This window comes from Ursus maritimus, unplaced genomic scaffold (assembly GCF_017311325.1).
Source record: "Ursus maritimus isolate PB19 unplaced genomic scaffold, ASM1731132v1 scaffold_17, whole genome shotgun sequence".
Classification (NCBI taxonomy): domain Eukaryota; kingdom Metazoa; phylum Chordata; class Mammalia; order Carnivora; family Ursidae; genus Ursus; species Ursus maritimus.
Genome location: NW_024424119.1, coordinates 41,245,487 through 41,256,327, shown reverse-complemented (window position 1 = coordinate 41,256,327; position 10,841 = coordinate 41,245,487). Strand labels below are relative to the sequence as shown.

Genomic DNA, 10,841 nt, shown 5'->3' with positions numbered 1-10,841 from the left:
GCTCTGGGACTAGAACTCCCCCTACCCCAACTTATGACTTTGGGGTCCCCCAGCCCGAGAGGAACGGGCGGCCCGGCTGGGGGAGCCCCGGGCATGGTGTGACGGGGCGGTCCGCCTTGCTGCGCCCCCCACTCCAGACACCCGCCGTCTCTGTGCCCTCCAGAATGTAGCTGCTCTCTCCGCGTCTCTCCCCCCACCCCCCCGGACTCCAGCCGCAGTCTCCGCGACCTCCGGGCTCCAGCAGCCAACTCCTGGTCCCCCGGGACCCTGTCGCTGTCTCCGCTTTGCCTGGACTCCGGCCGCCGTCTCCTTGTCCTCCCGACTCCAGCCGCCGTCTTTGCACCCCTCGGACTCCAGGATCTCGACCCCTCCGTCTTTACGCGTCCGGGACTCCAGCGGCGGTCTCCGCGATCCCCCCGGGATTCTGCCACTGTTTCCCCCCCCACGAAACACAGACTCCGGCAGCGGTCTCCGCGCCCCCCGGGCTCCGGCTGTCGCGCCGGTACCGGCGAGCGCAGCCGCTGCCCCTCCGCGCGCCCCACGTCCGCCCGGGCCTCGGCGGGGAGATGAACGCGCCGCTGGACGGCCTGTCGGTGAGCTCGTCCTCCACCGGCTCGCTGGGCTCGGCGGCCGGGGCGGGCGGCGGTGGGGGCGCGGGGCTGCGGCTGCTGTCTGCCAACGTGCGCCAGCTGCACCAGGCGCTGACGGCGCTGCTGAGCGAGGCGGAGCGGGAGCAGTTCACGCACTGCCTGAACGCGTACCACGCGCGCCGCAACGTCTTCGACCTGGTGCGCACCCTGCGCGTGCTGCTGGACAGCCCGGTCAAGCGGCGCCTGCTGCCCATGCTGCGTCTGGTCATCCCGCGCTCCGACCAGCTGCTCTTCGACCAGTACACCGCCGAGGGCCTCTACCTGCCCGCCACCACCCCCTACCGGCAGCCCGCCTGGGGCGGCCCCGACGGCGCGGGGCCGGGGGAGGTGCGCCTGGTGAGCCTGCGGCGCGCCAAGGCCCACGAGGGCTTGGGCTTCAGCATCCGCGGGGGCTCGGAGCATGGCGTGGGCATCTACGTGTCGCTGGTGGAGCCAGGCTCCCTGGCCGAGAAGGAAGGGCTGCGAGTCGGGGACCAGATTCTGCGTGTGAACGACAAATCCCTGGCCCGGGTGACCCACGCTGAGGCTGTCAAGGTAAGGCTGTGGTTTGGGGACGAGTACAGGACAGAGTGACAGGAGCTCTGCCTGTGTGTGTGTCCTTAAGGCAAATCTCCTAATCTTTCTGGGCCCCATTTTTCTTAAAAAAATGTTTCTTAAAGTCAGGAATATCTAGGTTTTGTTTTGTTTTGTTTTTTTTAGCAAATAGGTACCGGGCAATGCGCACGAGGTGGTGGGCCAAACAGATTTGGACCCTGCTTTCGTGGGGGCATAAAGGCTAGCAGTGCGTGGGAGACAGACATTACCGGATACTCCGGCAAATGCGTGATTACAAAGTGTGAAAAGGCATAGGGATTCTTAGGGGCATTAAAAAAAAAAAAGGTAAGGTCTCCTCTTGGCTTAGGGTTAGTCATCAGTGGGTGGTCTCCGCTTCTGCTGTTGTTATTCTCATTGTTCAGTCGGGTTTTGCCCCTGAAAGAAAGTTTTGTGAGCACCAGCGTGCCCCAGAGAGGCTGTGCAGGAGATCCACAGAGCTCCAACCTGACTCTGCTGTTCAGGTATCAGGCTGTGTATTCTGGGACCGACACTTTTCCTCTCCAAACCTCTGGATCTCCACTAGGAAAATGGGGCAACTGGACCTGCCAAGTGTCCCTAACCTTGTTGGAAGGGAGGCCCCTGCCTCAATGTCAGAAATAAATCCTCCAACCCCTTGAGAGTAGCTGCACTTTTTGTGTCTGTTAATTGAGAAAAATAACCTCATGACTGCAATCTCCTAGGGATTTAATCAAGCTGTTTAAAGCGGTTCCGTGTTTGCTAATCTCACGCCTAGGGCTATTGAAAACCAGTTGGAGTCTGAGATGGATAGTGTTTGGTGTACATGTGGATTCGAGAATCCCTTGAAGGTGTTTACACACACACACACACACACACACACTCTACCTTTGCCCACCTTTGTATAGGAAGTGAAGAATTTTGGGGGAGAAAACAGTGACCTACTCAGCTTGCGTGGGGTAAAGGCTTCCTCAGGGTTTAGGGTGCCCTGTGACCCAGCTTCTCACCACCACACCCTTTGCCCCTGCCTTGGGTCCTCCTCAGTGCAGGTGACTGGGGCACCGGCTGAGGGCCTGCTGGCTGCTGGGAAGTAGTCAGGCAGCAGAGGTCCAGGGCTACTTCCTGTGTCCTCTTCGGTGACCCGTGGTCAGGTGTGTATCGAGCCCATTTCCTGACTGTTCACTTGGGGCACAACCATCTTCTCCCTGATTCTCGCTTTCCTTGTTTCGTTGCCAACCCTTCCGCCTGCTGCCCCTTGAAAATTTCAGACACTTCTCTGCTGTTTCTGGGCAAAGCCTGATGGGTTTATATTGTTCGGAGAGGGGAGGGTGTAGCAGACAAAGGCTCTTGGGGATTTCCATGCACCTGCCCTCCTCTCTGTCTCCTCTCCCCACATCAGTCTTTCCCCCTTCTCTGACATTCCATGTATTTATAAAGAAATAGTCCATTAGCCTTTGGCCCTAAAAGGTCTGGAGTTCCCAGATGATAAATTTATACGCAAAAGATACTTGATCCAGATGGTCAATTATAATTGTGGATTCAATTTTAGTGGCAATTTTTAAAGACTTGTGTAACTCACTCATCACAAGGTGACAGACTTGGAAAGGCCTCAGGTACCCTGGACTTTAAAAGCACGGGCCCTCCCTGCGGTCTGCATCCCAGTGTGGGGCGTGCCCAGAGGCTGGAGCTGCCCGGTTCTGAGCTAAACCTGAACTCTCGGTGGTGTGTTTCCTGAGCACCCAAAGGAGCAGAGCTGCCTTCGGATGTGTGTGGGAGCTCTGTGAGCGGAGCAGCCCCCTGGGTCCCTGACTATCGCTTTCCCCACGAAGGGGTCGGCAAAGGCAGAATGACCTCCTGCCTTGGGTGCCCCCCTTCCGGCCAACGCCAGACACAACCTGCCCGGAATGCACCCCTTTGGAACCTTCCGAAGCAACAGGCAAAATGAAAACTGCTTTGTGTCACCTTAACTCCGTGGGGAAAGGGGAACAGTTTAGAAGAACACCTGGGGCTGTTGACACGTCTCCACAAAGTTAAGGGCATTAAGTCCCGGAACCGCAAGCCAAGAGAGGCCCCAGCTTCTCTACTGGTTACAAACTACCCTTAAACCAGGATTTTCTCCACTTACAGCGCTGTAGGGCACTGCGTCAGAGATCTTATGGATTTTATTTATTTATTTTTTTTTTTAAAGATTTTATTTATTTATGTGACAGAGAGACAGCCAGCGAGAGAGGGAACACAGCAGGGGGAGTGGGAGAGGGAGAAGCAGGCTCACAGCGGAAGAGCCTGATGTGGGACTCGATCCCAGATCGCCAGGATCACGCCCTGAGCCGAAGGCAGACGCTTTAACGACTGCGCTACCCAGGCGCCCCAAAGAGATCTTATGGATTTTAACCAAACTTCCAGACTTTAGTCAAATACCACCAGTTTTTCTGCGCCATAGACCACACTGCATTCAGTACGAGACCTGTGTTCTTTCTCCTTCGGTGTTACTTTGTTTGTTAATTTATTCGTTTGTTTGTTTATTTCCTCCCCCAGCTTTCTGGAAGTAGAACCGGCAAATGAAAATTGTGTGTGATTAGGGTGTATGGTGCGATGATTTGTGCTAGTCGTCCATGATAAAAAGGTGACCACAGTCAAGCTAGTTATCCATCACCTCACAGAGTTATTTTATTTTTGTGGCAAGAACACTCGCTTAGCAAATTTCAAGCAAACAGTACAGAATTATCAATTGTCGTCACCATGCTGGGACTTGGAGCCCCAGAACTTACTCATTTTGTAATTGAAAGTCTGTACCCTTTGACCAACATTTTCCTGTTTTCCTTCCCCCCTGGCCTCTGGCAACCACTGTTCTGCTCTTTGCTTCTGTGAATTAGACTTTTTTAGATTCCACGTAGAAGTGAGATTAGCTGGCATTTTTTTTATGGGTCTGGCTTATTTCACTTAGTATAACGTCCTCCAGGTTCATCCATGCTGTCGCGAAGGGCAGAATTTCCTTCCTTTTTTGTGTGGCCGAATAATATAGCAGCGCGCGCGCGCGCGCGCGTGTGTGTCCTTTTTCTGTTCATCTGTCAATATACACTTAGGTTGTTTCTGTGTTTTGGCTCTTGAGATGTGTTTTCAATCTTAAAACCTTTATTTTTCTCCTGCAGGTAGAAAGAGGGGGAAAAGATCCTTTGAGCATCCTGAAGGAGAGAGAGAGAGAGAGAGAGAGAGAGTGAGTGTGTGTGTGTGTGTTTGCATAATAAAAAGAAAATTAAATTTTAGGAATCAAGTTACTTAAGAGTTCATGAATCAGAGAGGGTCACCTCCTTCCAAGGAATAGAGAAGATTGAACATAGAAAGTTTTTTTTCCACTTCTCTCTCTCTTTCTCTCTCTCACAAATCAAGTATCCATTGTTGCTCAGAGCAGTTCAGCGAGGATTCTATTCCTCTCTCCAGGGGGCTCCCATCCTTCTCTTGAAGCCTATTTGCTAAATCATCAGTGACAGGTCCAGATAAGGCAAGCCATTTACTATTTGCAATTACATTGAAATGTTTGATTTTTGAAAAATCTCTCTTGAATGAACAGGAGCCAAACTAATAATAATAATAAAAAAAAGGAGACCTTTCAGAGGTTTTCAGCCAAAAAGCGTTGGTAAATTAGCCAGGAAGCCCACAGACCAGGGATGCTGCATTGGGCTCTGCCACATGTTGGCTGTGTGACCTTGGGCCAGTCACTGACCCTCTCTGTGCCCTCGGGTGGCTGGGCCAGCAGCTGCCCAGGGTCCCTTCCGGGCTCAGACAATCTGCGATTTGCTCAGTGTGTACTACCCAGAAGGCGTTTAGGGTGTCTAATCCGGTGTCTTCTTGTTCTTTTGGAATTGATTTCATTTAAGGCAGAGTTAGGAAAGTTGGCTTAGGATTGGGAGACGAGAATCTTGGCACGCCTGTGTAGCCTCCTACTAATTCAGGAATTTGACGGGTTACACACTGTACTGATGAGAACTTGATTCCTCTCCCTCGATCCCAGAACACCAGCCCTGGTGCTGCTCCAGAGTAAATGAGAAGACGACCACAGGATTGTGGCATGCACAGCACTGCCCTGGGAGCGCTCAAAACGGCAGTCACTTTCCCGCTTGCCCCCCGAATCCCTAATTCTGTGGGTAGCAGGCTGCGGGTAGCCGGGTTGCTACTGGGATGTGTGTGTGGTTGTGTGTGTTTCATCTCGATAAAAATGAAATGGCTTCATTACGATCTCAGCATCCCCCCTGAACCCCCTGCCCTGGGTTCCTCCAAGGGGCATATTAGAATTTGAAATGTTCCAGAAGTTAAAAACGGCGGCCGGCCGTTTCATTTAATTAGCGTCATCACACCCTCCCCTTCTGCGTAATAACCCGCAAAGAAGCTGTCCATATTCAAATAAGTCATTGCATTTAGTCCAGCACATTCTAAACGACGCATTTGTCATTTTCCCATTGTACGTGGTTAGCTGAAGCCATTATAAATTATTACCACTTCTAACTTTGTATCTGGAAATGCAGCTTCTCCCCCTGGTGTTATTACTGTTTTCCAGTTTGGAAGGCATGGGTAATGTGTTCCTGGGGACGCACAGACTTTCCTCTGTGGCTCTTCCTCTTTCTTGGGTCCTGTGGGTCTTGTCGGCAATGACGTGTTGAAAGCTCACTCGTAATGAACTCTGTTGAATAGATGTTTGCTTGCTGGGTCCAGAGTGCAGTGAGAAGGTCCATTTCTTTAATTTAATCTTATTTATTTACATGGCCCAAGCTGATACTCAAGGTTTTAGACAATTACAGTGCCCGGGTAGGACAAAATCCTCTTGCAACGGGTTAGTTCTCCTTCAGATGAAGGAAGCGTTTTGTAGGCTGGAAGAGAATGCCGTTATCTTTTTATGCCTTTTAGTTAGGATATTATTATTAGAAGATTCCTGCCTCTTGGCTTTAAGCTGGACACGAACGACATACAGAATTACCCCAGCGCTAGCTGCTTGTTTTCCTGTCACCTCCCTCTTGCGACAGACCTGGCGTTGTTTATTACCTGCCATAGATTCATCATCTCGATGGGGCGGCAAAGATAAGTATGATCCTTTAACCCCCGACTAATTGGATTTTGTGTGTGTGGTTGCTTCCCACCTCTGCCATGCGGCACCCAGCCTGTATGCACCTGTCAAGTGCACGCCGCCCCTCACACGCCTGTCTGCTCATGCGCCCAGCACATGTGCGTCTCCTCCGAGTCATAATCTGCCCCCCAACCCCCCCCTGCCCCGCCCTGCAAAGGGCTTTGCACTGAAGCAGGCGTCCATGGGGGATTAGGCTCCAACTGGCTTTCCAGCAAGGTTCTTTTATGACCTGGAAGAGCAGCATTTGGTCTCCACTGCTCAGGGACCCCAGACTAGTGCCCGGCAAGGACCAGAGAATTTGATTAGAAGGAATGACATTTAACGGCTTGAGGTGGTTGGAGGTTGAAATACAAATCTTTCAAAACCTATTCTTTTTTCTCCTTTTTTTTTTTTTAAAACCCCTGAGCAAGAATCTGATGTTAACAGGGAGCTCACACAGGCTTCTAATTGTGCCCCAGGGTGGGGGGCTGCTTTTTAAAGATTCCTGTGCTGCAGACATTTCATTTGACTTTTACGGCAAGGCAGGTGGCAAAGGGTGCCAAGAACAGGAATCAGACCATTTGTTTCCTGTGCACTCCTGGCGGCCGCTGCGGGAGGCAGCGCCATGGGGCCAGTGCACTTGTGTTTGAACTTTGCTTTGCTAGAACGCTACCGGGAAGAGAGGAGGCTGGCTTCAGCGAGTGAGCACCCCCTCTGTGCCAGGTGCTTTCTCCTTCCCAGGGGAGGTGGGGAGGCCAGGAAGGTCAGGCTCCAGGAGGAGAAATTGACCAGCCCAGGGTCACCATGGGGATTTGAAGCGAAGTGGCCCTTCTGCCCTACCACGTGCCTAGAACCCAGCCCTAGCCGTTATGCAGCCAGCCTCCTGGAAGACAGAGCCAGGCCCCCCGCTGGAAGGCAAGCAGCCGTCATACTTCGTGCCTGACATTTGGGAGCCTTTGAGGAACCATCCACAGACTTCATTTTATTAAGTGGGAGTCTGGAGCCCATGCATCAACGGCAGTTGGCATGTTTGAGCCCAGCCTGTCCTCGCGGGAGCCATTTATCCATGCAAGGTCTGAGCGGCACTTAGCGCCCCCAGGCCTGTGGCTGGTACTCAGAATTCAGAGACGAAGGGTCGATGGCCCCTGCCCTTTGGGGAGTCACAGGGGTGGGGGGCACAGACCCACCTGGGGCCACAGGTCACCAAGGGTTTCAAGCGCTGTAACATCCACAGGCGTCCATATCCCTGCCACCCTTTCCCCAAAGCAGGCCCCCACACCATCCCCTCGTCCTGCTGTAATTTCCTTTAGCGCCGTGGCCACTACGAGAAGGACATGTCACCGTGTTCGTTTGTTGTGTGCCTTCCCCACTCCAGACAAGCTTCACGAAAACCAAGATTTGGTCTGCGTGCCTCCCTCACCTACCCCAGCACCTGGCACACAGTAGGTGCTTTAATAAATAAATTTTTGCCAAATGTATGGAAAGATCTTGCATCCAGTGCAGTGCTGGCGAGTTCAGGATTCCTTGGTTCCTCAGTGTGATATCCGAAGAAAATCCATGTAGTTGCAAGACAGTGGGTGATTGGAGAAAACAAAAAATCAAGGAATGCCATAGTCTCTAACGTATGCTTTACCGCGAAGCTGACGGTGTGGCTGTGAGCAGATCACGTGACATCTCTGGATGCCTCAGTCTTTGGAGCTGTGAAATGGGCATAGCCATATCCCCACTTGCCTTTCCCGGGGTGGGTATGGAATCGTATGACTTAGTAGGTACAAAAACATTTGGTAAATAGGAAACCCTATACGACTACTTCAGTGAAAGACCTTAAAACAAAAACAAAAACATGTGGTCTGTGCCTGGGTGGGCAAGAGCTTTTCCCATCCTCTGCGGCCCAGGCCACCCTACGAGACCACTTTGGTTAGTTCATTTGTTGCTTTGCTCTTAATTTTAAAACCACATTCCCAGAAGTGGGTTATTTCTGCAGCCTGTGTCTGTGATTCCAAAATAGAATCATTTATGCATTCTGAAGCAATCAATGAACCAATTTTGGGTGAGATATATCTTCTGGCTTTTTGTTAAAAAAAAAAAAAAAACAGAAATAAAACCCAGCACTGTTCAGGTTTCAAGAAGCCCTAGCATTTCAGGTAGAGGCCAAGTTCCTGCTAATCACGCGTACGTTTAAAAGCTGCTTTATTCTTTACGGAGAATGCACAAGTGAATTTCTTTTTTCTCCTTTTCCAGCCCCAACCCCTTTACCTCCTTCCCCTTTGAGAATTTGTGTTCCTTCTGCTAAATTGGCTGTGGCTTTGCTTCAGTGGCAGCCAGTTTCGTAGTTATTTTTCCTCTCTACCTGAATTTTCATCATCTCAGCATCCTCTCAACTTCGAATGCAAAGCAAATATTTCAGCCTCCCCTAAACCAGTCCTAAGATGTCTTCTTCACCAGATTCTAAAGCTGCAGGTTATGGGGAGGAACCCAGCAAAGGGGCAGCTAAAAGGGTGTTTCCAAGTACTCTAGAAATGGTGATGCAGAAATGTAGCTTGCCTGCGAATTAACAAGCTCCCAGGCAAGTCTCCCATCACACCGAGGTTTGGGGAGCACCGCCTTCCTTTGGGATTTGCCCCCATCCCCAGCATTTATCCACAGACAGACTTGACTGGAGAGGTGGACCCAGCCGGTCCGTCCACAGGTGCAAGGACAGCTGATAGGTTGGACAATCCAGGGAAGAGAGGTCGGTACCCAAGAGGTTAGAGATGGCTTTTGGAGATGGACCTGCGGTCATTTGACTGTGTTACTTGGCTGTGACCTTGAGCAGCTCCCTTAGCCTCTCTGTGCTGCAGACCGCCTCACCTTGAACTTGGCGCCTAGCCCACATGAACAGGTTATGGTTGCTGTCGCACATGAAAAGTTTGAGAAATACGGCCACGGAGGCCCCACCGCAGGCATGGTGATGAAAAATGTTATCGACTGCATCCTTCTGGCTTTGAAAGTCTTCTGTTGTGCCTGCTTAGTCTAAAAAAAGAAAAAAAGGTGCCTTTGGAAGAAAAGACTGGGGCTCAGGGCCCTCTTGACGCATCGTAGCTGCTTGAATTGCAGAGTCATTTACTAAATGTGGTCAATATCCTCACATAGACAGAGTTTCTTTCAAAATGTAATTGCCCCCATTTGGGTTTTGGCATCTGCATTTTCTTTTGTTTTACAGTGATAATAAAGCCCGGGGATCGGGTGGAATTGTGTGTCCCGACCTCCCTTAAAAATGTGGGGCAGGTGCGTGGCTCAGAGAGCAGTGTGTGGCAGTGTGGTTCCCAGATCAGCTGCCTCTCTGTCCTTGTTCCCCAGCATCCTTCCCTGCTGGGCTCCTCAGGGGCCTTGATGAGAAGGGAGAGAAGGTGGCTGTTTTTCCAGAACCCATTAAAGCAATTAATGCAGGTTGAAAGTGGTGATTTGACAATATGGTATCTGTACTTTAAAAAAAACCAAACTCTGGAATATATTTGTACCACATCTGAAATGGTGTGTGAGGGTTCATTAAGAGGTTTCTGATTAAGAAAAGAGAAGAAAAGGGGTCCAGCTTTCAGAAACTCCCCTCCCATGCCAGTGCGGAAGCGGGGAAGTCTGGGGCAGGGTCTGCCTTCCTCCATTTCCATCCTCCGGGCCTGTGGAGGCTGTGGTGTCCTGCGGCGGGTCTGAGCCCAGAGGGACCTTCCTCCTTGCTCCATCTCTCCTGCCGCCTCCTCTTTCTCCTTAGGGGGCCTCAAGCCTATCCCAGGTTTTCCCAAATTCTCTTAAACCCTCTCCTCCCTCCACGAGTTCTTCCCGCCCCGAGGGTTTAAGTCAAGATGTTCCATTTGTCCCCACATCCCTTCCTGTCTTCCTTGCTGTCTCTGAACAGGACCTGGGCCTCCTTTTAGTGTCTTTATTTATTTATTTTTTAATTTGTATTTTCAGCTCTTCCCCAGTATTAGGAAAAGCATTTATTTGCCTTGAAAGTCCTGGCTCCTTTCTGACCCTCTGAAAATACCTCATCCTCTTGCCCACAAATCGTGGACATTGCCCGAGTTAGTAACCTTGACCTGCTCTCTTCCCTACAGTCTCCCCACTGGGGACTGCACCAGCGTCCGGCCAGCTTAGACCCTCCAGGCCCGATCCCTCCCCAGCACATCCCAGACTACACTTCCCCTGTCCCTGCCATTGGAGGCCGAAGTGCAGCGGCCTTTTGGCTGTCTGTCTCCCTTCTTGCTTATCTGCCCACCAGTCCATTCAGAGTCCTGGAGGGAGGGCACGCTTTCGAAATTTGTCTCTCATCAAGCGCTGCCCTGCCCTGCACTGGAGCTGAGAGCCTTCAGGGCAGAAGCTGAGCTCCTGAACCTGGCGTTGAGGCTGCCCATGGTCTGATCCCCTTCTATCTGCAGACCGTCCTTTTCTCCGGCTGTTCCCCGAGTGCCATCCACACTTGACCAGACAGGCAGCATGCCCTCTGAAAGGTGGCTCTGTGTCCCTGCATCTGTCGACAGCTGCGCCCCCGTGAGGCCAGCCCCCCCCCCCCC

General features: G+C 51.7%; 1 protein-coding gene across 2 annotated transcripts in view; it reads left to right on the top strand.

Moving 5' to 3' along the window:
• Positions 1-566: 566 nt before the first annotated feature.
• The window catches only part of WHRN (whirlin), an 86,314-nt gene continuing 76,039 nt past the window's right edge, over positions 567-10,841 (top strand). For both annotated transcript variants that reach the window (XM_040631786.1, XM_040631785.1), the window contains exon 1: positions 567-1,184. In XM_040631786.1, coding sequence (XP_040487720.1) covers positions 567-1,184 — 618 coding nt within the window. The remainder of the gene's footprint in view (positions 1,185-10,841) is intronic.